This window comes from Cydia pomonella, chromosome 19, assembly GCF_033807575.1.
Source record: "Cydia pomonella isolate Wapato2018A chromosome 19, ilCydPomo1, whole genome shotgun sequence".
In the NCBI taxonomy this organism is placed as follows: Eukaryota; Metazoa; Arthropoda; class Insecta; order Lepidoptera; family Tortricidae; genus Cydia; species Cydia pomonella.
In genome coordinates, this window is record NC_084721.1 from 5,597,899 (window position 1) to 5,622,527 (window position 24,629).

A 24,629-nucleotide genomic window follows, 5' to 3' on the forward strand; every position below is an offset into this window, starting at 1 on the left:
CGTTTTTTTACTGCGCGTATACAATCGTTTCGTTTACACGCACGCTAGATTTCGCTACATTAAGTCTGTACGCTTCCAAAAACGAGCTTATGCGCGCGTATTAAATTGCAATTAATACCTATTGCCTACACTAATTGTAATTACCTATAGAATATGTGGTCGTATCAAAATAATAGATGTATTTTAAACTAACTTTTTAAATATTAGAAACAGTGTTTATTATCATCATTTCATCCTATTATCACCCTCTTCTCAATACTCTCACTCATTCGTCTTTTTTAGGGTTCCGTAGCCAAATGGCATAAAACGGAACCCTTATAGTTTCGCCATGTCCGTCTGTCTGTCTGTCTGTCTGTCTGTCTGTCTGTCTGTCTGTCTGTCTGTCTGTCTGTCTGTCTGTCTGTCCGAGGCTTTGCTCCGTGGTCGTTAGTGCTAGAAAGCTGAAATTTGGCATGGATATATAAATCAATAAAGCCGACAAAGTCGTACAATAAAATCTAAAAATTTAATTTTTTTTAGGGTACCTCCCCTACACGTAAAGTGGGGGTGAATTTTTTTTTTCGCTTTAACCCTAGAGTGTGGGGTATCGTTGGAAAGGTCTTTCAAAACTAATAGGGGTTTTCAAGAAACATTTTTTGATAAAGTGAATATATTCGGAGATAATCGCTCCGGAAGAAAAAAAAAATGTGTCCCCCCCCCTCTAACGTTTGAACCATAGGTCCAAAAAATATGAAAAAAATCGTGGAAGTAGAGCTTAAGAAAGACATTAAATGAAAACTATAGCGAACATGATCAGTTTAGCTGTTTTTGAGTTATCGCAAAAAGTTTTCCCTTCATAGTAAAAAGACTTACTTTAATTAGGTACTGATTATGCAAATTTGCCTATTTGTTTAACAATTTACTATACTTTAAGCTCCAGTTTAGCTTATTGTGACGGAAGAGTAACTACGGAACCCTACACTGAGCGTGGCCCGACATGCTCTTGGCCGGTTTTTATTTATATAAAAATACAGAAATACAAGACGGAGTGACAGAGTGAGCCACAACAAGTCAGCAAAAAGAATTTCGACCCAGGCCAGTGGTTCCCACCCTGAGCTAATCTCATCCAAAAGTGCACAACAACCATCCGAATATCGTACACCTATCGATCTAATAGTCACCGGCCGCTTCGTTGATACGAAACAAAAAAAAAGATTACAAACAAAGTAAAGGTAAAATCGTCGCTTCCAATTGCCTCGTAATTCAGAACGCGATTTACAAAAACAATCCGTCGTGTGAAGAATTACCTGCCGCTACGCAGTAGGTCAAGGCCCGACCCCTTATATTTCTAAGGTACAATTTATAGCCATACTATTTCTATTTTTATCGCTTTTTATTTACCTCGTTCCAACTTTGCTACGAAACGATATGATATTAAAAGATAAGATTTGTCTATTTCAAAATGATTGTTGTTGTAAAAATAATCAGCATCATAAGTATCAAGTAAAATAAGTATATTCGAACTTTAACATACTAGTATATTTTAATAATAAATACTCGTAGTTTGTGTATCTTATGTACACGTATTATTTATATTTGAAGGTAATTTTTTTACATCAAGAGATTTTCTTACAGCCGGGTTTTAAATTTATTTAAATTTAAATACTGAGGTATTAACTGGGAAGTTTAAATCATAATAATATTAAAACTTAAAACTGCCTAAGTAGTTACTTAATCTCTGTAATTTAAAAATGATTTTAACCCGAATATTTTAACCTAAATATTTTGAAATTACAAAATTTCTCACCTGTCTATTTGACGTAATTAGGTAGGTACTTTTAAGTAACCCTTACAAGTGTTTAAGGTCCAATTAGGTTTTTGTAAAAGTAAATGATTAGGTTACACACAATGGGTAAGAGTGACCCTCTGCCCACTTAGTCCCACACCTCACTTGACTTTGCTTGTGGAACGCTATGATAATATGCGTTGATCCATCAGTATACTCTTTGGCTGTTAGAATCACAATTTAATGTTCATTTGTTTTTTTTTAAAAGAAAGGATGACTATATATACTTTACCATATACACAATAGTTCGTTATTTGGCATTAGAAAGAAGGTAAGCGATCTTGACGTGTATTTTTATTAAAGATCACCTTTGAAAAATGAGTCACGGCAAATATGTTAAAATTATAAATCTTATACGATCTTTTGCACTCATAAGTACTGTAAACAATTGGTTTAAAATCGTTTTTCAATAATTTTCCATAAAAAGACACCTCAAAATTTTCTAATGCTATAAAAACGAACTATAGTCGCCGCATATATTTAGATGTCAATAATATTTATCCATCGAAAAAAGTTCAATGTGAGTCACATAAAGTATGTTCATGATTTAAGCAGGAGCAAGTCCTTGTCATTTATGTATTTTGTGAATTTCGTGAGTTTTAAGCTCAAGGCTTAAGGCTGTAAGATGTACGGGCAAGAAAGGTTGCCTTACAATTCTTCGCAGATTGGGGTTCTTACTGATTGTAGCTTTGTATTTAGGTAAATCAGTTTTTTTTTTTTCAAATAGGAAACCGATGGCCCGCAGGATTTACCCTATTCCCTTTTAGGTGATTGTTAACTACTGGATTTAACTAGCTTCAGAGAAAATAGATCTCACTTACCGAGATCCTCAGCATCTTCGCTCCACTCTCCGGTCCCGAGCACGAGCGCCGCCGACGCCACCACCAGCACCACGTGGCGGGTCAACGTCCTCAAAACTCCCATCTTCACTGCACACACTAATCCGCCATCTTGTTTATCCCGGCTACGCGGCCATTTTGTTTTAGCGGCATTATGTTTTTTTTGTTCTTTTGTATGTTTGATACACTATCGTTTCTGGTACTATTTATAGCGACCTTACAGTTATAGTCAATTTTAGAATTCTAGCATGTATGCGCCCTTCTTTTACTTCATTGTTTTTTTTTGATATAGTTTTATTGAATTATAATATGTTTAACGTATTTATTCATACACTAATTCATTCAAATTTGCGATTAACTTTTGTTTTATAGCCATGACCGAATTCTTTTTCACTCAATATCCAATATTAACTTTAGATTTTCAATTAAACACAGGTTTAAGTTAATATTTACATTAAATTTTAAGTACTTCCCAAAACACATCCGTTTTTAATAGTAATATAACTCTGCGCTGTTAAATTTATAAAACCGGATTTGCTATATCAAACTCGAGTAGAATGTTCGAATAATATGTAATCTTCTTAACATTAAGTACCGCACAGTTTTGTATCACGCACGAGCCGTTCGGGACTCGGTTAATATCGCTTTGAATTATTCAGGAGTGTTTTAGCCACGCCGTCGGCACCTGGAACAGAGTGAGGGCGTCATTTCTTTTCAAACAAAAACGGGAATGACACACGGTTGGAATATAATAAACTCAAAATGGTGAAGGAAATTCGGGACAATTATAAATATCTTTTTTTTGACAAAAGTTAGAGTAACGTATTAAGGTAATTGTTATGTTATTCTGCCGTCCTACGCTAAAAGGCAGTATCCCAAAAACAAATGAACTTGAAAATGTAACTTTTAGATTGAGATTTAGAATACATGTTTACTTTCAATTTTGATTGAATATACTGCTGTTTAGCTTCGAAGGGCATACATAGTTATTACCTACTAATAAAAAACGGCAAGTAACTTGTTTGTAAAGTTATATTCTTCCTGGAGGCGTATTAATTTCTTCAACTAGAAACTTCACTTTTGACCTACCTACCCATTATAATTATAATTCCATTTTAATTGACTTGTCTGGCCTAGGGGGTAGTAATCCTGCCTATGTAATGAAGCCGGTGGTCCCGGACTCGAATCTCGGTAAGAACATTTTATTTGTGTAATGGCTGTTTTCTATGAATAAAAGAATGTATTTATCTATATAAGTATGTATATCGTCGCCTACTACCCATTATGTACAAGCTTTACTAAGTTTAGGGCTAGGTCGTTCTGTGTACTTTTTTGTATTTATTTCATTTATTTTAAATTCATCGTTCTGTGTACTTTTTTGTATTTATTTCATTTATTTTAAATTCATAAACTATAATTACAATCAGAATACGCCTATTCTATAAAATGAGTATTATACAGATTAAAAAATAACTTAGAAACTGTTGTTGATATTTTTATATACCTGGAGCTTATCAAAGTAGACATATCTGTTGAACTAGATTTAAGTTTCAACTCATATTCATAATCCCACTCAACTCATAGTGTTGTGTTCCTGCCGGTGAGTGTTAGGGTCGACAACGCGCATTTAACTCTGGAGATGAAAGCGTACATAGGCTACGGAGACTGCTTAGCATGAGGAAGGCCGTATGCTTGTTTGCCATCGACGTGAATGAAAAAAACGCGGCCTATTTCATGAAAGCTACATTAGTAGTTTTGTTTCATTTGCAATTGCAAATCAGAACAGAAAGGAGAGAAATCGACGACTTTGCAACTTTCATTTTAATAGCCTCCTAACCTATTTGGTAGTGACCCTGCCTACGAAGCAAGAGGTCCAGGGTTCGAATCCCGGCAATCAATTGTGACATTATCTATGAAAAGGGCCCTTATTGTCGATGGCGCTTACGCCGGACTGCGTAGCTCGGCGTTGTTTATAATATGGAAGCATCGTTGATAATGGCTTAAGCGCCACAGACAATAAGGTCCCTTTTCATAGATAATGTCACAATTGTGTGTTTATCATAAATAGATATTTGTTCCTGAGTTATGGATGTTGTTTTTACGAGTAGCAAACCCGTTAATTTTTAGGTCATACTGAGCAACTTTGACTATGGGGCCAACCTCGAAATCGCTCCCATTACCTGTATTATACCTGTGTCTTTTACCTACAACCTACCTATATCTATGTCAACCTATGTCTTATACATAAAAAACAATAATAGCATGAGACGCATGGTCGTAAATAAACGTGTCTTGAAATTACAAGGCAACGACCGACAGTTTTATTATTAACAAAGCAATTTATTATGAATGGGAAGCAGGTATCCAACTTAAATACAGAGCTGAATTATATAGTTCGTGGCATCCACGATGACGCGCAGATTTGTCATATCTAACCTTTAATAACATGACGTTGCGAGTCAAGGCACGCGTCTTCCTGAATGACACGGTCTATACTTATAAGAGAAGACTTTTTGCAATAAAACAAAAACGATTAGCTTGATCATGTTTGCGGCGCGCAGTTTGCGTCGGTCCGTCAACGCAAGCTCCTGACGACACTCCTCGGAACGGAGTGAAACATGTCGAGCGTTTTCGACTTAAAATACGTGAGTGACCCGTTTCACCATATTTGATATGTCTGTGTCTCACGGAAATTTTGTTAATGTTAGCTATAGTTTTCATTGAAAGTATTTCTTAAGATTTGTAATACGTTGTTTTTTCGTATTGTTCAAAATCCATGATTCAAAAGTTAGAGGGGAGGAGGGAAATTTCTTGTTTTCTTTTGTAGCGATTTATTGCCAAAAATATTCACTTTGTCAATTTCAAAATGGTTCTTGGATATCCGTATCCGCTTTTAAAGACCTATCTAAAACCATTACTTAATGGTCAGCCCATAACCCAGCGAAAAAATAAATAAATAAAAATACATTTTGTATGGGAGTTACCCTAAAAAAGTAGTGGACCTCAGAACCCTAAAATGAAGGCGGCCTTTATGAGGCGTATATTAGGTAATATGTAGTATTATAAGTACCAAGAATCGCATAGGTACAGTGATGCTTTTAATAACATAAATACAACTTTCTAAGATATTTCCGTGTCATTGTAAAAGATATTGGGGTCTCAGGGTTGATTTTTCACTTTTTATAAATTTCGTTCCCTTCCTGCTCTGAGACGAAAAAAAAAATCTAATGTTAACATACTTCGGGTAAAAAAACAATCGAAAATCAACTGTATTTTCAGTAAATATCGCATCCGACAGATACAGCTCTTCTGTTGTACAAAGTTACTCCGAGTGCATTGGATTTTAAATATTAACTAAATTGAAACACTTCATTCAAATCAATACTACGTCAGTAGTAGTCAGGTCAGAGCATCCAGTGCAGCCGAGACCCTTAGAATTAATTTCAAAGGCGAGTTCCTAGCGAAAAATGTAATAAAAGCTTTTAAGAAGAAAATTCTTCATCAAAGGCAGCGCAACTTTGATTAATGCACTTGACAAGACCAACGTGTAGGGTTTAGTGGCTTGACGACGTCTTATTTACATAAATAGAAGACATCAAGAGGGGAAAGCCAGGAAATCAGAAAATACCAGAAGATATGGTACACTGCGTGATACTTGCGACGGAAAATTTGTCGATCGCGCGGGTTATAAAGTTTTACTTCAATAACTTTGAAAGTAAGCTTCTGTTTAAGATTTGTTAGTCAGATCCCTCGGGTAATAAATTTATATTGCTCTAGTATGCATATCTAATTAAAATGAAGTGAAAATTAAACATGACAATGTCTTCATGATTATTTTGTAGAGACAATTTTTGAAATCGGATACTTTTTTTGTACCTTATAGGTATTTCGAAACGTTTATTATTCAGTAATTTTATTTTAAATCAGTTTATAAATTCAAATTTCTAAAATGAACGGAAAATCCATAGAAAAGAAACGCGCATTGTTTCTTCTTCCAAATATTGCCTAAATTATTGTCCTACTTAAATTCAGCGAATGATAAAGTAAATAATAAGAAGTCATTTTGCGAAAAGGTTGAAAATATATATATTTAATTTCACCTTGAACATCGGATAAAATAACTAGGTCCTATTATTTCAGAGAAAAATAGCGGTGTAGGTAAATACTGCAGACATAATGTCTTGTCTTCCATTTGGGTTTTTTTTTTTCAATTCGTTCGTTTTCTCGAGCAATCTATCAAATAAGTTTACTGAAACAATAAATCCTATCGTCGAAAAATCTGTTTTCCATCTTTGTTTTTTGCTTAAAGGTACCATTCCGATTCAGACTTCACCAGCATTACTGCAGCAGTATTGCAGCACGAAAATAACGCCGACTGCATCATTGTATTTGTAGTAAAATATAATTACGTATTTACTTTCTTGAAGAAATAATGAATGAATCTTCAGCTGAGAATACGTTTGCGCCATATCCATTTTTGAGAAAAATCTGTGATTTCTAAAATCACAAAATATATGATACATATTATTAACACTAATCGATAAAAAAAATATGTTTCAAAAATGTGTCATATCCGTATTTCACCATAGGATAATACACACTGTTAAGAGAAAATGATCACAAAAATTGTGACATATATTTCATGATTACCACTATTAATCAAGATATTTGTATGGTATTATAAATAGTAACCGTATTTGCCTAAATGATAAATAAGTTCAATATTGCCTTAATATAAAATTTTTCGAAAAAAAAAAGATTTTTTTGTTGCTTCTTTTCGCTCTCCTGCAAACCAATGTAAGTGGCGTATGGCACAAACGTATTTTCACCCGAGTGTTCATAGGAATATAGAGGTTGGTCAGTATATTATACGTTTCACACTAAAATCCTAAAAAGAAGGTTCAATAGTACAATGGTCAATGATACTTTACCAACTAATAATAAAAATAAATAAAGAAATAAAATAAAATCCATTTATTTCAGACAAACATGGTCCATATTTTGTTAGTACATCTTAAGAATTAAAAGCTATGACAAAGGTTAACTTAAAAAAAAAAAAAAAAAACTTAAATAACTATCTTAGGTACTAGAGATAAATGCAGAGAGGACCAGTGCCTTATCAGGCCACTGTCCCATCTGTCAGCCACGACGGTCAGGAGACTGTGGCGGCTGTCGCGCACCCTGCGGAGCGTCGGTAAGGTAATAGGTAAGCCAATTAAATTAAGCCGAAAACAGGGTCATCATCTGAATAAGAAATAAAAATATAAAAACTCCTATACCTACCTTCATTGTAGTCTTCAAACGAAGTCAGAGAATTTCGTGTTCGCGTCGGAAGTTATTCAAGATCTGAGTTCACAGAAGTCAGAAAATGATTTGATATGCAAAAGTTGGCCTTCGCTGTTCAACTTGGCAACAGGGCGAGCGTGATGGGCTCCTTTGCATCTGGAGGGGCGTGGGGCGTATTTTGTGACAAGTTTTTTTGTTTGTTAGTTAGATTGAGATTTAGGTTAAGATTTTTGTAATAGGAAGATTATAGATTATTATGTATCGCTGTCGTTTTATCTTATCAATAAATCCATATCGTATCTATAAATAATTTTTGACGTATATTAGTTAATTCTTCTTCCTAGCATTTCTCCCGGCTTATTGCCAAGGTTCATGGGAGCCTTGGGTCCGCTTGGCAACTAATCCCGAGAAATGGCGAAGGCACAAGTTTATACGAAAGCCATCTGACCTTTCAACCCACAGGTGAACCTAGGCCTTAGTGGGATTAGTCCGGTTTCCTCAGGATGGTTTCCTTCATCGAAAAGCGAAAATTTTGAAAAACTCATTGGTACGAGCCGGGATTTGAACCTGCGATCTCTGGATTTAAAGTCGCACGCTTGCCGCTAAGCTACCAACGTATTTTATATGTTATAGTATAGTTTAGTGAGTTATATGTAGATTATTCTGGAATTGTAGAAATCAAACAAATGAGCCACGATCTCAAGAAGTGGAAATCTGTGGTCTATATCTCGAACAAACTGACTTTTAGACCCAAGTAAGTGTGTATTATTATTTATATCTATAGTGACGAAAGAGTGGGCCTTTATGCTCCTGAGACCTAGAAACCAAACGTTTTTTTTTATTCTTTACAGGTAGTTACTCTATAAAAGTTTAGAATAAATTGTGGAACATGTAAAAAAATTATTCAAGGTCTCAGGTTCTAAGTTCAGTTCTAAATATGGGGAACCCCCAAAATCTATTGGTTTTTTTTCTATTTTTGTGTAAAAATTTTAATGCGGTTCATAGAATACATCTACTTACCAAGTTTGAACAGTATAGCTCTTATAGTTTCTGAAAAAAGTGGCTGTGACATAAACGGACAGACAGGCGGACATGACGAATCTATAAGGATTCCGTTTTTTGCCATTTGGCTACGGAATCCTAAAAACATGTACGAGAAAAAACTAAAGTAATTGACGCTCTTGAGCACTCACTAAAACTCTAATGCCAGTGGACAGGTCACATCGGGAAGAAGCTGAAAGATGAAAAATGGACAAAAACGATTAACTACCTGGAAGAGACGCCCGTCTGGACGCCCTGGTAACGCTGGAGAGGCGAAGTGTAAAAAGACCTTAGCAAACTCAGCGCCGACGACTGGACAGAGAAGCATGGAGTCTTTGGTGTCGGAGTAGGCGTCCGCATCCCCAAGCTCGCTGGGCAGACGATATAGAGAGAGTGTCGAGAAATTGGCTCACAGAGGTACAAGACAGAACGGTGGAACAAGTTGGAGGAGGCTCATAGCCGGAAGGGAGGATCCCTTTATTAGACTTTAATAGATAAAACTAAATACAGTTTAAAAATAGTTTGTATAAGTGTTTACGAAATAAAAAAGTCTCTTTATTTTATTTTATTTATACACTGTGTCAAATCAAAGTGTGTTTATTGTTCTTTCTTGTCTACGATGTTTCTACAAAAGTTAGAACTTACTAACCAGAGTCAAATTAAAAGTTGGTTGAAAACATGCAATGCTTCTTCGAGCTATCAGAGGTAAACAATAAAGAAACATCTTCGTAAACAAAAGGAATTTCCTTTTTCCTGTTTCATTTTAGGGAACATGTTTCACTTGTCAATCACGATTACCGCGGGAAAGGAGCAAATCAATACGTACATCACGTGTGTACGAAATAAATAAATAATATTGAAGTTTATTTGGATAGGTATATCTACTATAGTTCGTGTCACGATGACGCGCAGATTTGTCAAATCTAACCTTTAATAACAGTCCTCCTGTCGGGAAGTCGCGGGTTGTCGTTGTCGTTGTCGTAGCGCTGACCGGAACCCCAAGTGAAAATGTATTCGATAGCGTGACGTAACGTACCTACGCGTTTGCGTTAAGTCTTATTTTGTATGGGATTTAGAAACAGCGCACCAAGCGGGACGTTTTGGAAACTTTAAGCATATTAGTAAGCGGTGGAAAAGAAACTAATAACGAGTCAAGGCACACATCTTCGTGAATGACGTGATCTATAGTGGCTCTGTGAGCTGTAGTCCTCGCGAGCATAACTTAAAACTGATTTGTATGCATAACTTGGATGATTTCCAAAATCTGAATCCAGAAATCTGTTCAAAAAATTTCACGGGAATGGGTTGGGTTGGGAACTGCGACTTGTAGATGACAACATCCGGACATACGAAAGTATTTTTGTCCAAGCTGAAAGGAAGACCTTCATTAGCACTCGGTCAACTAGCCGGATTTTCGATAAACTTCAAAATGGCGAAGTCATCTCGAGATTTTTTTTTTTTTGTTTTTACTGCTCATTAGTCTTGTTTAAAGTGGAATATTGTTAGCTTATTATGCAGTGAAGGTCCGTAGGTAAGGTCTAACTGAGTATGGTAACCGGTGTCATAACAGGTCATGGACTATTTAACAAACATCTTTTATAACAGGTGTCACAAACAGTCCCCTATGCCGAGGATGTGTGAAGACAGAAGAAACAGCCTCTCACGTGGTCCTGGAACGCAGCGGAGTGGCTCCCTACTGGGCTAAACATATCTGATCCTCGCGGGCCCCTCTTAACATCAAAGGTTTGATAGGATTCCTCGAGGAGTTGGGCTGGCAGGACTAGGACCATTCCTCTTTCACGCAAAATAGGCGCCAGTCGTCGAGGTGCGGAAAATAGCCCAAATTACAATACAATATGCAGTGTTAGTGCACTTCCACGTACTAACGTGGAACGTGGAAGTGTGCCACTAATGAAAAAATAGTCTTGAAATGCGTTTAACTATTCTTTAATCAACACTCGGTAATCCATCGCAGCTATTTGTAAAGTTCAGATATCACATTATTAAAACCCAACTACCGAACAACGTCATGCTCTACGAGCACAGTTTTGACATTAGAGAATTACTTGATATGATACTCTACACATATACATCATATGTATATCATTACATATAGCTCCTAGTAGCCATCTTTTTTGTAGGAAGTTGCAATCATTCCCAGAGAAACGAAACAAAACGCTGTCTGCCTCTATCGCACTAATATGGAATAGTGTTTCTTGGTTAGGCCCCCTGATCAGTTGTGGTAATAATAGGAAGCCTTTTGTGAATACTTAGAGCTTCTATTCCGACCCGACGAGTTTCTAAATCACATCAAGAACTAAATCGGTACGTGTACGTGTATATTCTCGTGACCGATAGTACTCCCGGAGGAAATCCGATATCATACTAAATATTTAGTGACCAACTTCTGTCCAGATTTACTCGCTAAGGGGCTTAAGTAATAACTTTAAGACGTTATTCGAACTATGACATCTTGCGGTTTATACGTTTTCATTGGAGATTTAAGTCTAGTTGAGAGCTGTAGGTATAGCTAAAGGTAAGGTAAGGTAAAGGTTTGTAATCAGATGAGGACTTACTAGGTGATGGGTACAACTAACTGAAATAACACAAAATACAAATTTACAGAAATGTGTCTCTTACTAGGTTTTGATGTAGGACAGACGCAAACGTTCTGGTAGTGGCTTTAACCCGACGGGTAACGAAACGTTTTATGATCGAGGCGTAAGAGTACCTATTCTAAATTCAAAATCAAGTCAATGAGTTTTTTATTCTTTATTGTCTATAAAAGTAAGACCCCTAGAATACAACGACAATATATCGAAGTATGTAATGATTCTAATTAAAAATAGCGTCTACAACGTTTAATTTAATAACACATTTCAAAATATACCCATTTAACAAACGTCCGGAAATAATGTCATCAACGGAGATTATGGAGAAATGGATTATGGAGAAAGGACATATTTACCACCGTAACAGTGATTCCGTGCAATAGTGTTCGTTTGACCGCGATAAAGGTAAACATGCAAGATCGCGCAGTGATAATAATTTCTATTTATATGCCAACTGACTGTAGTGAAAACTTGGTTGAATTCACAGACTGTCTTGCGGAAATTGGAGCTGTCATTGAGAGCCAAGATATTGAAACTGTATTCTTATTAGGCGATTTCAATGCACATCCTTTTGCAGCTGCACTTAAGCAGTTTTGTATCGAGCAATCGTGGTCGTGTGTTGATCTAGATTTGCTGCCTGCGGACTCATATACTTTTGTAAGCGAGGCGCACGGATCCCGGCGCTGGCTTGACCACTGTGTTGTTACCGCTGCGGCTCGACATACGGTGGTTAATATGTCAGTGGTGTATGACACGTATTGGTCGGATCATCACCCCATATTAGTAGAATGTAATATGCAGCTTATTAAGCCTAAAATTGTAACATCTTTGGAAATTAATAATCGAGCAGTCATTTGGGGTGACCGTGATCATGCACAAATAGACTTATATAAAAATCTATGTAACACAAAGCTGAAAAATATTGACTTTCAGGCTGAATTCTGCAACTGTAGCAATGGAATTTGTGGTACCAAATATCATATAGAGCTGTTAAAGAAAATGTACTCCGATATTATCTGTGCTCTGACTGATGCTGCAAAAGGATCTAGTAGTATCAAGAAGTCCACTAGAAAGAGACAGATTACGGGTTGGAACCGTCATGTCCGTGAAGCGCACGGTAAGGCTAGACTGTTTTTTCAAAATTGGGTTCTGCACGGAAAACCGTCATCTGGGCATATTTATGAGCAAATGCGCGATTCCCGAAAGGCTTTCAAGGCAAAATTGAAGTGGTGTCAAAACAATGAGCAGCAAATAAAATGTGACATTATTGCTGAACACCACTCAAATAAAAACTTCGGACAGTTTTGGAAAGCTGTGAATAAACATAACCACAAGTTTGGCCTTCCTGTGAGCGTTGCCGGAGCTCATGACCCTCGAGATATTGCTAACCTTTTTCGGCGTCATTTCAGAGTACAATCGCCGTTAGGGCCTCCAACGCGGGAGTTCAATGCTGATACCGGTGTGCCGGAGAAAACCCTTACCATAACGGCTAGTCAAATAGCAGTTGTAATTAAAAATATGGTTAGAGGTAAGTCACCGGGACACGATGGCTTCAGCATTGAACATCTGCAGCATGCGGGTGCGCATTTACCTAGGGTTCTTGCATTATTTTATACACTATGTCTCAAACACTCGTACCTACCGGGTGACCTCATGCGCACCACTGTTGTTCCAGTTATTAAAAATAAAACCGGTGATGCTACTGAGGTTTCAAATTACAGGCCAATATCGTTGGCTACTATTGTAGCCAAGGTATTGGACAGTGTTTTGGATGGTCACCTGGTGGAACAGCACTTCCGTCTTAATGATGCACAGTTTGGTTTTAGGCCGGGGCTGTCGACGGAAAGTGCCATCCTGTGCCTCAAACAGACTGTCCAATATTATACTAAAGGCAGAACACCGGTCTTTGCATGCTACCTTGATTTGTCGAAAGCTTTCGACCTTGTGTCCTACGACGTACTCTGGGACAAGATAAGTAATGAGACGACCTTACCCTATGAAATTACATCTCTTATGAGTTATTGGTATAACCATCAAAAGAACAGTGTCAGGTGGGCAGGGTCTCTGTCGGAAGAGTATGGGTTGGAGTGCGGGGTGAGGCAGGGCGGGTTAACCTCACCTCGGCTCTTTAACCTGTATATGAACGGGTTAATCGAGGAGCTCAGCAGTACCAAAGTCGGATGTCATATTGACGGTGTTTGTGTCAATAACATTAGCTATGCTGATGACATGGTACTGCTGAGTCCTTCGATTGGGGCCCTCAAGCGCCTTCTGGCGATCTGTGAAAGGTATGCGGTGGCCCATGGACTCAAATATAATGCTAACAAAAGTAAACTAATGGTTTTTAAGGCAGGTACTCAAACCTACACGCTACCAGCAATTTCTTTAACAGGTGTGCCTTTAAAGCAAGTTAGCCAATTTAAATATTTGGGTCACTGGGTCACCGAAGACTTAAAAGACAACTTGGACGTTGAACGGGAGCGAAGGTCGCTGGCCGTGCGATGCAATATGTTGGCCCGCAGGTTTGCGCGATGCACAGAAAAAGTCAAGATTACCCTTTTTAAAGCCTTCTGTGTATCTTTCTACTCATGTAGCCTGCAAAGAGCGTACAGCGATCTTCGCGTCCAATACAATAACGCGTTCCGGGTGCTGATGGGGCTGCCGCGACACTGTAGCGCGTCTGGCATGTTTGCCGAAGCCAGGACAGATGGCTTTGCGGCCGTCATGAGGAAAAGGTGTGCCTCGCTCATGTCCCGTCTGCGCGGCAGTCCCAATCGCATCTTGAGTGTGTTTGCTAACCGCTGGGACAACCCTATGTTAGCCCGGTGGACGTCCATGCATGTTGTCAAACACTGCTGACCCTATGTTGTGCTTATTATGTTTATTTATTTATTTTATTTTACTTTTTAGTTAGTTAAGAACATCCATTAATAATTAGTTTTTAAGATTAACTAACAAGATTGTATGGGCTCTGTCTGAAATAAATGTTTTTTATTTTTATTTTTATTCACAATAATTAAACATTTTTATAAATACCAAATTTATTACTTCGTTGAATGTGTTGCTTATCAAATTTGATCCGTGCAATAGTATGTTCTTTTCAAGATAATTAAAAAGATATTTTCATCTACTAATTGATATTTACAAATATAATTAAAAGGACGATTGATAAACAACTCGAGTTTTCCTTTTTATTTTTTCATCGTTTTCTCGAACTAAAGACATTTCAATCGGCTCAAGGAAATTGTTTGATCTTGAGGGAAATTGTGTAAAAGCGATCGGAGATCATATTTATAAAAATAAATATTTGTGAACCGTTGTTATTATTGACAGTAGATACTGAAATGATTAAGACGACAGTGGAGCACCCGCGCAAAATCACCTTTTCATACAAACTTAGTCCTCATTTTCCTCTCTGTATATTAACATTATTGAAAATATTTTGACACAATATGTTGTATAAGTATATCAACCACAGCTATACCCCTGCGTTTAATTTTTTTTTTTTCAATTCTTAATTATCGTAAGATTTAGATGCGTTTTTTTTTATTTGTATGAAATTGATTATCGCTCTTAATTTATACAATAATCAAAAAATCGATAAAGTCAAACGTGGCGGCATAACTGTGGTTAATATACATCAAATTATGATCAGGTATATATTTTCCATAATGTCAATTTCCAGGGAGGAAAATGGGGACTACGTTTGTATGGAGAAACGGCCATTTCCTTTCCTCTTAATAAAGCCAAATCTTCCTTGAGATACATATATCTTATACCTTTAAACGAGCAATTGTTGTATATATATATATATTATATATTTTGGGGATCTCGGAAACGGCTCTAACGATTTCGATGAAATTTGTTATACGGGGGTTTTCGGGGGCGAAAAATCAATCTAGCTAGGTCTTATCTCTGGGAAACCGCTCATTTTTGAGTTTTTATATGTTTTCCGACAAAGCTCGGCTTCCCACATATTGTGTATTAAACTTACCAAACCGGGTTACTCGAATATTTTAATTTGAAGATTATTTGATATGTTTCGCTCCATAACAAGGACCTTCGAAGGGGAGCACGCGTCTGGAATTCTGGATATAAGTTAGTCTACGTCGGTGCACCAACGCGTGCTCCCCGTTGAAGCTCCTCGTCATAGAGCGAAACATGTCGCGCAATCTTTAACTTAAAATACGTGAGTGACCCCTTTAATATCAAATTTGTGATTGGGCCACGGCTGTCTTAGAAAGCCTGGGATCCGCTCGGAAACCTTATCTAACCATTGACACAGGATTTTTTAAGGAAATTAAAGTTTTCTAACCTTTTAAACAAAATAATAAACTAATGGGAAACTAATATTGGTAAGACTCAGTATTGGTGCAGATAAAATAATAAATAAATAAATAATAAAAATGCTTTATTTCAGACCTGCTTATGTGATCCATATTATAGTTAGTAACACGAAAAACTTAATAACTACGTTAGTATGAAAATAAAACGAAACTATATCTATTGCTCTATAACTATAACTAACAACATGCTTGGACATTACTTAAATAATGTAGTGGGGGATATTTTTATACACATTTTTTTTTAACTTCATTGAACAATATAACAAATAACGTGCAAATGGTGATCTTAATGCCTAAAAGCATTATCTGCCAGCATCAGGGTAAACATAAACTGTACTAGGTGCAGGCAATAAACAAAACAAAACAAAATAAGTAACTTAAAACAAGCAATATAGCGATAAATAATATATATTAACGGTAATACACTTACATATATATTACTTTATGTACCCAGGGCAAAAAATACTATTGTAGTATACACATTAAGTTAGGTGCAGTCAGTATTGCCTTGTCCGCACTGAGCGATGTACGTCTGTACTAAACAATAAATCTGTGTTCATATTTACAGTGTATTTATTGACTATCAAGATCCTATTGCAAGTTTACCACATTGGTGACCCCGCGTTGATTATTGGTCTTGAATGTTTTTTTTAATACCACGTCGGTGGCAAACAAACATACGGCCCGCCTGATGGTAAGCAGTCACCGTAGCCTATAGACGCCTGCAACTCCAGAGGTGTTGTACAGGTACATTTAACTTTAAATTACACATCGTAACACTGCAACACTGCATCGTAACACGCACGCACGCACGCACGCACCACAAATATGTTTTATTTTTCTTTGTTTTTCCTTATATAGTACTACAGTACCTAATTATGTACCTCTTCTTATTATTTTATATTGTAAGCCTTTTATTGACGCCTTCAGTGCATCTAAATTGTATATACTTACACCAACCTTTTATTATATAACGTTTCCTTTAAGTTACAACAAGTGGAAGAGCGGTGTTCTCTTAACACAAGTATTTATAATACTTAAATAGAGGCACCAGTTCAGACTATGTAATTGATTTGAATAAATCATTTTTTTTTCTCATTCTAATGCTTGATATCAGTTACTAAATATCAAAAGTAACATCTTTATATACCTTTATTAATTATTAGATAAATAGTAAACGGGATAATTACTTCACTTTTTTATCATTAGGTATTTTCGTATGAAATAATAATTAGAAGAAAATAAAGGGTTCCGTACAACAAACTTTCAATTTTCTCATTTTACTATAATCACGAAACACTTTTGACCAGAAGTATACTAAGCATTATTGGGTACAGCGCGATCTATCGGCAAATTGGCGAACTAATTTGTGCGAACTGTATGTAAATTGGTTTTTCTTGGCCTTATGATTTGAACGGATTTCAACAACTTTGTTTTAAAATTTTTGTTTTTTTGTTTTGCAATAGAAATTACGTATAATAAACACCCGCTGCAAATTAATTTAGAAAATGTTTTAGAAAGAGGTGTGATTTTATTTTTCCTGTAATATTTATGATTAATGTTATGTAAAAATATTAAATTTTTCGTTGGTAAACGTCGGACATAAGAGGAGTTTTTTTCACAATTTCCTTCATTTATCAATTTCTCTTCCCTACGAAAAAAAAATGTTTTTTCAAATGACTTGACCTAGTAGGACTTTGATTTTGCCCCCTCTTTATATTGGTCATTTTCCATACTTAATAAAAATAAAATAATTAAATAACAATTTCAATGTGTCTGGGTTAGCGTTGTTCATAACTATCCCAAATTAAAAATCGATAGGTTAAGTAGTTCTCAAGATATTTTATCAATATGACAGACAGACGGACGGACAGAGTCGCACCAAAAGGGTTCCTTTTGTACCTTTTTGGTACAAAACCCTAAAAAGAAAAAAAACATTTCTCTGTAGTTTATCAAGCCTATTCGAACGTACGCTGACCACATAATGATATTTTTTATGATGACATTTAGCTCTGCTATCATGTGACTTGCTCGAGGCTCGAGCCAATACAGCTAGGTATGATAACTAATACATATCTATCGAATATCATTCTGGGGCCCATTTCTCAAACGGTATTAGACTAATATTATTAGTCCACGATCTGTCAAGTTGTATGGGTTACCATGGTAACACACTAATAATAATAGACTAATACCGTCGTTCGAGAGATAGGCCCCTGATATCAGTGTACGTTCGAATACGCCTGTTTGTTACTTACCAAGTCATCTTTAAATTGTAAGCGCCTTTGTGTGTGATATCAAAATGTATTGTGATACTCAACGGCGTAAACTCAATTGTGTAACAAATTGTTACGGCGCTTACTCAATTTGTGACTTCTGTAACAGTAAGTGCTACATGTGTTCTACGCCGTAGCACGTTAGTGCCAGTGCTACGAATATTTGTAAAAGCTCATATAAATGCACAACAAAGTTCAAGATATACCTAAGGCACGATTTGAAGTTCAAACAAAACAAATTTTGAACTTTAAAATACGTAAAATATTAGGTCTACGGTCTGATTTAAACTTTGAGATACGTCAAATATTAGGTGTAGATAAGACATACATCTGTACCCCTAGTGTAACTAAATTCGATTTTGAAACGTGACGTACGCGTTTGCGTTTAGTCTCATTTTGTATTGGATTTAGGAAGAGCGCGCCAAGCGGGACGTTTTGGAAAGTCAAAAATCTCATACAAAATGACACTTTACGTCACGTTTCGCTGTCGAAATTAGTTACACTAGGGGTACAGTACCCCTAGTGTAACTAAATTCGATTTTGAAACTTGACGTACGCGTTTGCGTTTAGTCTCATTTTGTATTGGATTTAGGAAGAGCGCGCCAAGCGGGACGTTTTGGAACCTCAAAATCCTATACAAAATGAGACTTAACGCAAACGCGTTCGTCACGTTATGATGTCGATCAAAGTTACACTAGGGGTACGGATATATCAGAGTCAAAAGTGAGGTTTTTGTTTGAAGTAACATCACTTTAGACACTGACCACATGGATCATATCGTACCTAAATTTAATATTTAACGTACCTTAAAGTTCGAATCTGGAAACAAGAAAAAAAAACAAAAACGTCACTTATGACATGAATTTATCCGATCCATATCGTATTTATACATAATATTTGACATAACTTAAAGTTTGAGTCAGGCCGTTCTATTGTATGCTCGCTACTCGTTGGCACCAATATATCAGTACGAGCGAAATGCATGGGCAAGTGATATCAAAATGATATCAGTCTGACATTAATGAAGTGCCAATTATTCTCTAAGATCCAAATAATATTATTATTTGTAAACTCGGATAAAGATAAAGACAAAATGAGATCAGTATTTTCGACACTAGGTATATTAGGCCTCACAATATACATACAACGTGTCTGTACTCTCTGGACATTGACCGAGATCCTGAGTAGAGTTCCTTCTTAGGAATGTCTAATACGGTAAATTATTTGATTAGATAAACATTTTCTTTTAAGTTAAATAATTCAAAGAAAGTGAAGGAATCAAAAGAAGTATGTCAGGATCGTAGCAAGTGGAAATCCGTGGTCTCTGCCTACCCTTCCGGGAAAAAGGCGTGATTATATGTATGTATATATGTAAATAATTCTAATAAATCATCAATAAATAGGAGCATACTGTATTAGTCGTTCACAATGACGATATAGTGACACAAGTGATATGATATAATCTTTAATTACCGTGTATAACATCGGTTGTGCCGAAGTATTAAACCATAAATCAGTGATTTCTCCGTTAATACTGTGGCGTTTGGAATGAGACTTTGTACGAAGGTCAGAAATACCCTAATCGATATGTCCTATTAATCTATGACCAGAAGGTAGATATGCGTTGTATAATATATTAGAATATATATTACATACATATAAATAATAAATAAATAAATATTATACGGATATTATTACCTACATAAATTTTGTATTGACTTGTAAAAGAGCCCTTGAGGCCTACTTGCAGAATAAATTTTTGAATTTTGAATTTTGAATTGACTAAGTCTAACCTTGTGTTGAGGGTACTTAGACAACGATTTATATACTATATAAATATTTATAAATACTTAAATACATAGAAAACACCCATGACTCAGGAACAAATATCCATGCTCATCACACGAATAAATGCCCTTACCAGGATTTGAACCCGGGACCATCGGCTTCGTAGGCAGGGTCACTACCCACTAGGCCAAACCGGTCGTCAAACTAAAACTAAAAACTGATAATTGTAATCATAACCTTTGGTGTGGTCAGGAGCGGAAACTACGACTGTAATTTTGTTAAAAAAAACTAACAATAAATTGAACTGATGTAAGGTGTAAAAACAAATAAATCTATTCAAATGCATTACAAAAAAATACGAAAAACCCAAGTCATTTATAATACCCTGCAAACAAGTAAAAATCCGCAAAGGGAATAACAAAAAGCTAATTGTGCAAGCTTAATTTACAAAAGGGCTTAAGTGGCCTACGTTTTAATTGAAAATACGACTTTTTGTAGCGATGTTATTGTTCGGCCTTGTGAACAAGTTATTCACCCATGCGGTGGTAAACATATCGGACATAACATTATATCAAGGAACTACCTAATAATTTAATAGAACAAAACCTATTATTATACAATTAACCATGTTATAGATCGTGTCATTCGCGAAGACGCGTGCCTTGACACGTATTGTCATATTATTGATGTTTTACATTCTTTTGTTTTCATAAGTAATAATTACTAAGTATTCATAAAAAACGTTTTTCAGTAAAAAGACATGTCACGATTGTTTACCTTTTTTCTAATGTTAAAAAACAACAAATTATAAACTTCAATTCGAAACAATGTATTTGAACCAGGTTTTGTTTGTAAGTTTAAGAGTTGCTGCTTTGGTAAAAAATCATCATAAAAATGATTACAGTCGCGTACATATATTTTGTATAACCTTAAAATGTCACGCAGTATACTGCTAGCATTTTATTACCATTTCGAAATGAAATAAAAAACCGTTTAGAAGTTTCTAATTAAAGAAACTTTTTGCTGATTTTCAAAAGTAGACATTTAATAATTTATAATTAACAGATTAAATTGAATCCAATTAAAAAAAAAAAAATTTTTTTAATTAATCTGTTTATTTCATATCAAAAAAACATGCATTTTTCTAACTTAACTACTAATCTTAAATTAAAAAGATTTTTTGAGTTAAGGAGTCTAGGCGTGTAGAATTAATTATACAGTACACTTCATCTTTGTATACAATTGAATCGTTTGTCAATAAAAAAATCATGCTAGTCGTATATAATGATAATACATTATCTTATTATACCTTTAAACGAGCAATTTGGTATATGGGGGTTTTTGTGGGTATACAATCGATCTAAATTAGTCTTATGTTTGGGAAAACGCGTGTTTTCGAGTTTTCATGCGTTTTTCTTTCGACGCAGAATATGGTCGCTAATTTCGTATTGTCGGCCACTGTACGTCTGGTCCAGCGGGTTAAGACGCGGACGGCTAGAAACGAGTGTTACGGGTTCGAATCTCGCCCGGTGACTAACTTTTTGTTTTTTTTTTATATGTTCAAGTTTATATATAATTTTTTAATTTTTATTGTTTTAGACAAGTTTAATTTAGTAAAAAAATGTAGTTAAGATTATCACCTATACAGCACCATATTACAATAAATAGTTATACCGAGCAAAGCTCGGTCGCCCAGATACTGTGTATTATACATATACTAATTGGTATATACTGTTTTCCGGAAAATCATCCCTGAGGTACAGCAGTAAAATGTACCTACCAAAAAATATTAGTTTATTATTAGTTCACAATAAGCTATAAAAACTGGAATCTGCACCCTTTTATAAAACCACTATAAATTAAAAAGTGAAAATTTTCATCTAAAATATTTTATTGATATAATATTTTACTGTCGACAAAAATAAATATACAGTTTGAGAACAAACGTAAAAATTGAAATCGAGTGAATTATGAGATTGTTACTAAGATTGGTTTGTACTTGACAGCTACACGAACAACGGACAAGTAAAAATATTTCCAGAGTTACATTTATGATATAAATAAAATATAAAATAAATAAAAAATTGGGAATAATCTTACAAAGTTCGACGAAGCCCCAAACTAAACAATGCTTACCTACTTATGTACCTAAGTATGGATAATAATCTAATTACAATTCAATCAAAAATTATAGCAATAACAGCAAAATTAGTTGTAAAACCTAAGATAGTGTATCAGTCATAAATAGTATATGATATATTAATTTTGTTGAAGCAATGCTAAAAATAGCATTATTTATTGTGCAATTATTGTTGTTGTGAATGGGTTAGTTTCAGTAAGTGCATTTTCACACGTCACAGCCATTATTTACTCGAGTGTTCAGGTCAGCGACAATTACGGTATCTGATGACTATATCCATGTAATAACTATATTAAAAAGTATACTAATTGTGGCCACATTTAACGTTACAGTAATCACTTCTCTGTGTATAATAAATTTTAGTGTACTCAAGAAATTAAGTTGAAACTGTCAATGGACCTAGATCTGATTTTTTTTATTTATTAGTAGGTATCCTGACAAATTAATAAATCACATTTTTACGAGATAAGCTCTATAGGTACAGCACAACCGAGCTTTGAACTCATGATTACCACACACATATATTATAAAAGCTATTTAACTTCGTACTAAAATAGAAAACATGTTAAAAGCTGAGAGTAATAAATTATATTTTTCCATGAATAAATTGACGAGAGAAAAAAAATAAGACATTTCAGGAATAAATTATATCTATATTACGATACCAACGAGAAAACAAACAAAATTAAATTTGTAAACAAAATATTTATATATTATATAGGATAATTATATATCATATTCTAAATGAATAACATACAAATACTACTCACAACTAGATTAAAAAAAAAGCCACTACGAAAACAACAAACTTGAAAAATCTTTTTTCATAAATACCTATTAAAGTTTCCTTTAACCACAACCACTTCCTCACACACACCAACAACTACAAAATACAGTTTTAAAAATAAATTAAACTCTATTCTGTAAGTTCGACGTTCAGTTATATTGCGTGACGCTGCACGTAACGTATACGTGAACCCTGTCGCGCGCCGCGCGGCCCACTAAAGTCTAAACGTAGGTAGGGTTGCCTCGTACCTCGACCGCCTTCGCCCCGCTTCGCACCGTGTTACAGGTAGCTCCGTATTAATTACTTGGATCCAAATTAGCGTATTGACCGCGCCGAGACGTGACGAAACTGGCCCGTGACGTTTGATTCCTTTTTGATGTGTTGTCAATTAATTGATCGCGAAGTCGTCAACGCTCTTTGTGTTTCCGCCTTCAATCAATTAATTTTACAAGGAACTTGGCCGATAGGAAAGGTTTGGTGGAATAATTTGACTTGTGCTAAGTACTTTTAAATATAGCCTGTCACATCGTTGTTGTTCATAGGCAGAGTTCCGATTTCAAATTTAAATATTTTTTAACGCAATGTGCGAGGGAGTCGCGGATTATGTGCGGATTTCGTGGGGGTTGCGGATTGATTAGTGACAATAGATCGCTGGTCAACAGAGTAGCGAGCGTATGCTATTGAGGCGTATCTGACCAACGAAATTTTACTTAAGTTAGTACAGCAATTCACTCATTTTGCATTAATTTGGGAATATGCGGAAAAGGTCGAAGGAGTGCATTCACAGCAAAGGTCGAGGTTTAAAAAATATACACGCATTCATCATATTTTCAAAAAAGTGTGTTTTTACACACGTTTTAGTTTTCCTAATCATGTTTTGAAATCTTAAGTCTTACCTAAGCTCATTCATTAATTTTTCAATCATACATTGATTTACCATATGTTATGATAGGGCCAGAATAAAAGAATTTACTTGTACTTACTTGATTCACAACCGAGACGTTTGTGGTCTTATCAATTATGAGAGATTTCTTTCAGACAGCATTCTCCAACACAAAAATCCAACAGGGGATTCAAAACCGAATTAAGAAGCTTACGAGAATAAAATACTCGTACCCTTTAATAATATTTCTACATTGATAACTACGCTGTAACAATATAGTATAGTTATTTTTGCTTAAGACTACAAATTAATGAATATAGTATGTTTCTTTTAATAAGTAAAGCCTTAATTTAAGGGAAAATGAAAAATATTTATCTCATTCCTTGCAGTGGGAGGTACTGCGGTGACTTATTCAATATAATTATATAATCAACACCGATTTCAATATTTAAATCTCGCTCATTGCTCATAAATAAGAAATAGATACACAACAGTAACAAGTAAAATATTTTTTAATACTACGAATAGGGGTTTCAGTAACAAAATAAACTGTCAAGGATGTCAAACACTTGTCACTGTCAAGGAAGTTGTCCAAAATGTCAACTGTTAACATCTATATCTGACCATGTTAATGTTAGACACAAATAAAAAGAAAATAGAGTAGGTAAATCAGGTTTTAGGTTACTTTCCGTTCAAGTAATCTTGAATATGATTATGTATATCTATATATGATATCAAATGCATTCAGCATGATGCAATATACGAGTATAGTCCTCCACATTTTCACAAGGGTTTTTCCTCTTATG

The 24,629-nt window shown here is 35.3% G+C and overlaps 1 protein-coding gene across 1 annotated transcript in view; it reads right to left on the reverse strand.

Annotated features, from left to right (window-relative positions):
- The window catches only part of LOC133528569 (hemicentin-1-like), a 324,344-nt gene extending 300,600 nt beyond the window's left edge, over positions 1-23,744 (reverse strand). Inside the window, exons 1-2 of the mRNA XM_061865999.1 lie at positions 22,988-23,744; positions 2,647-3,349 (exon numbers count right to left, since the gene is read on the reverse strand). Of these exons, the coding sequence (XP_061721983.1) occupies positions 2,647-2,749 (103 nt within the window). The 5' untranslated portion in view covers positions 2,750-3,349; positions 22,988-23,744. The remainder of the gene's footprint in view (positions 1-2,646; positions 3,350-22,987) is intronic.
- Between the last annotated feature and the right edge of the window lie 885 nt (positions 23,745-24,629).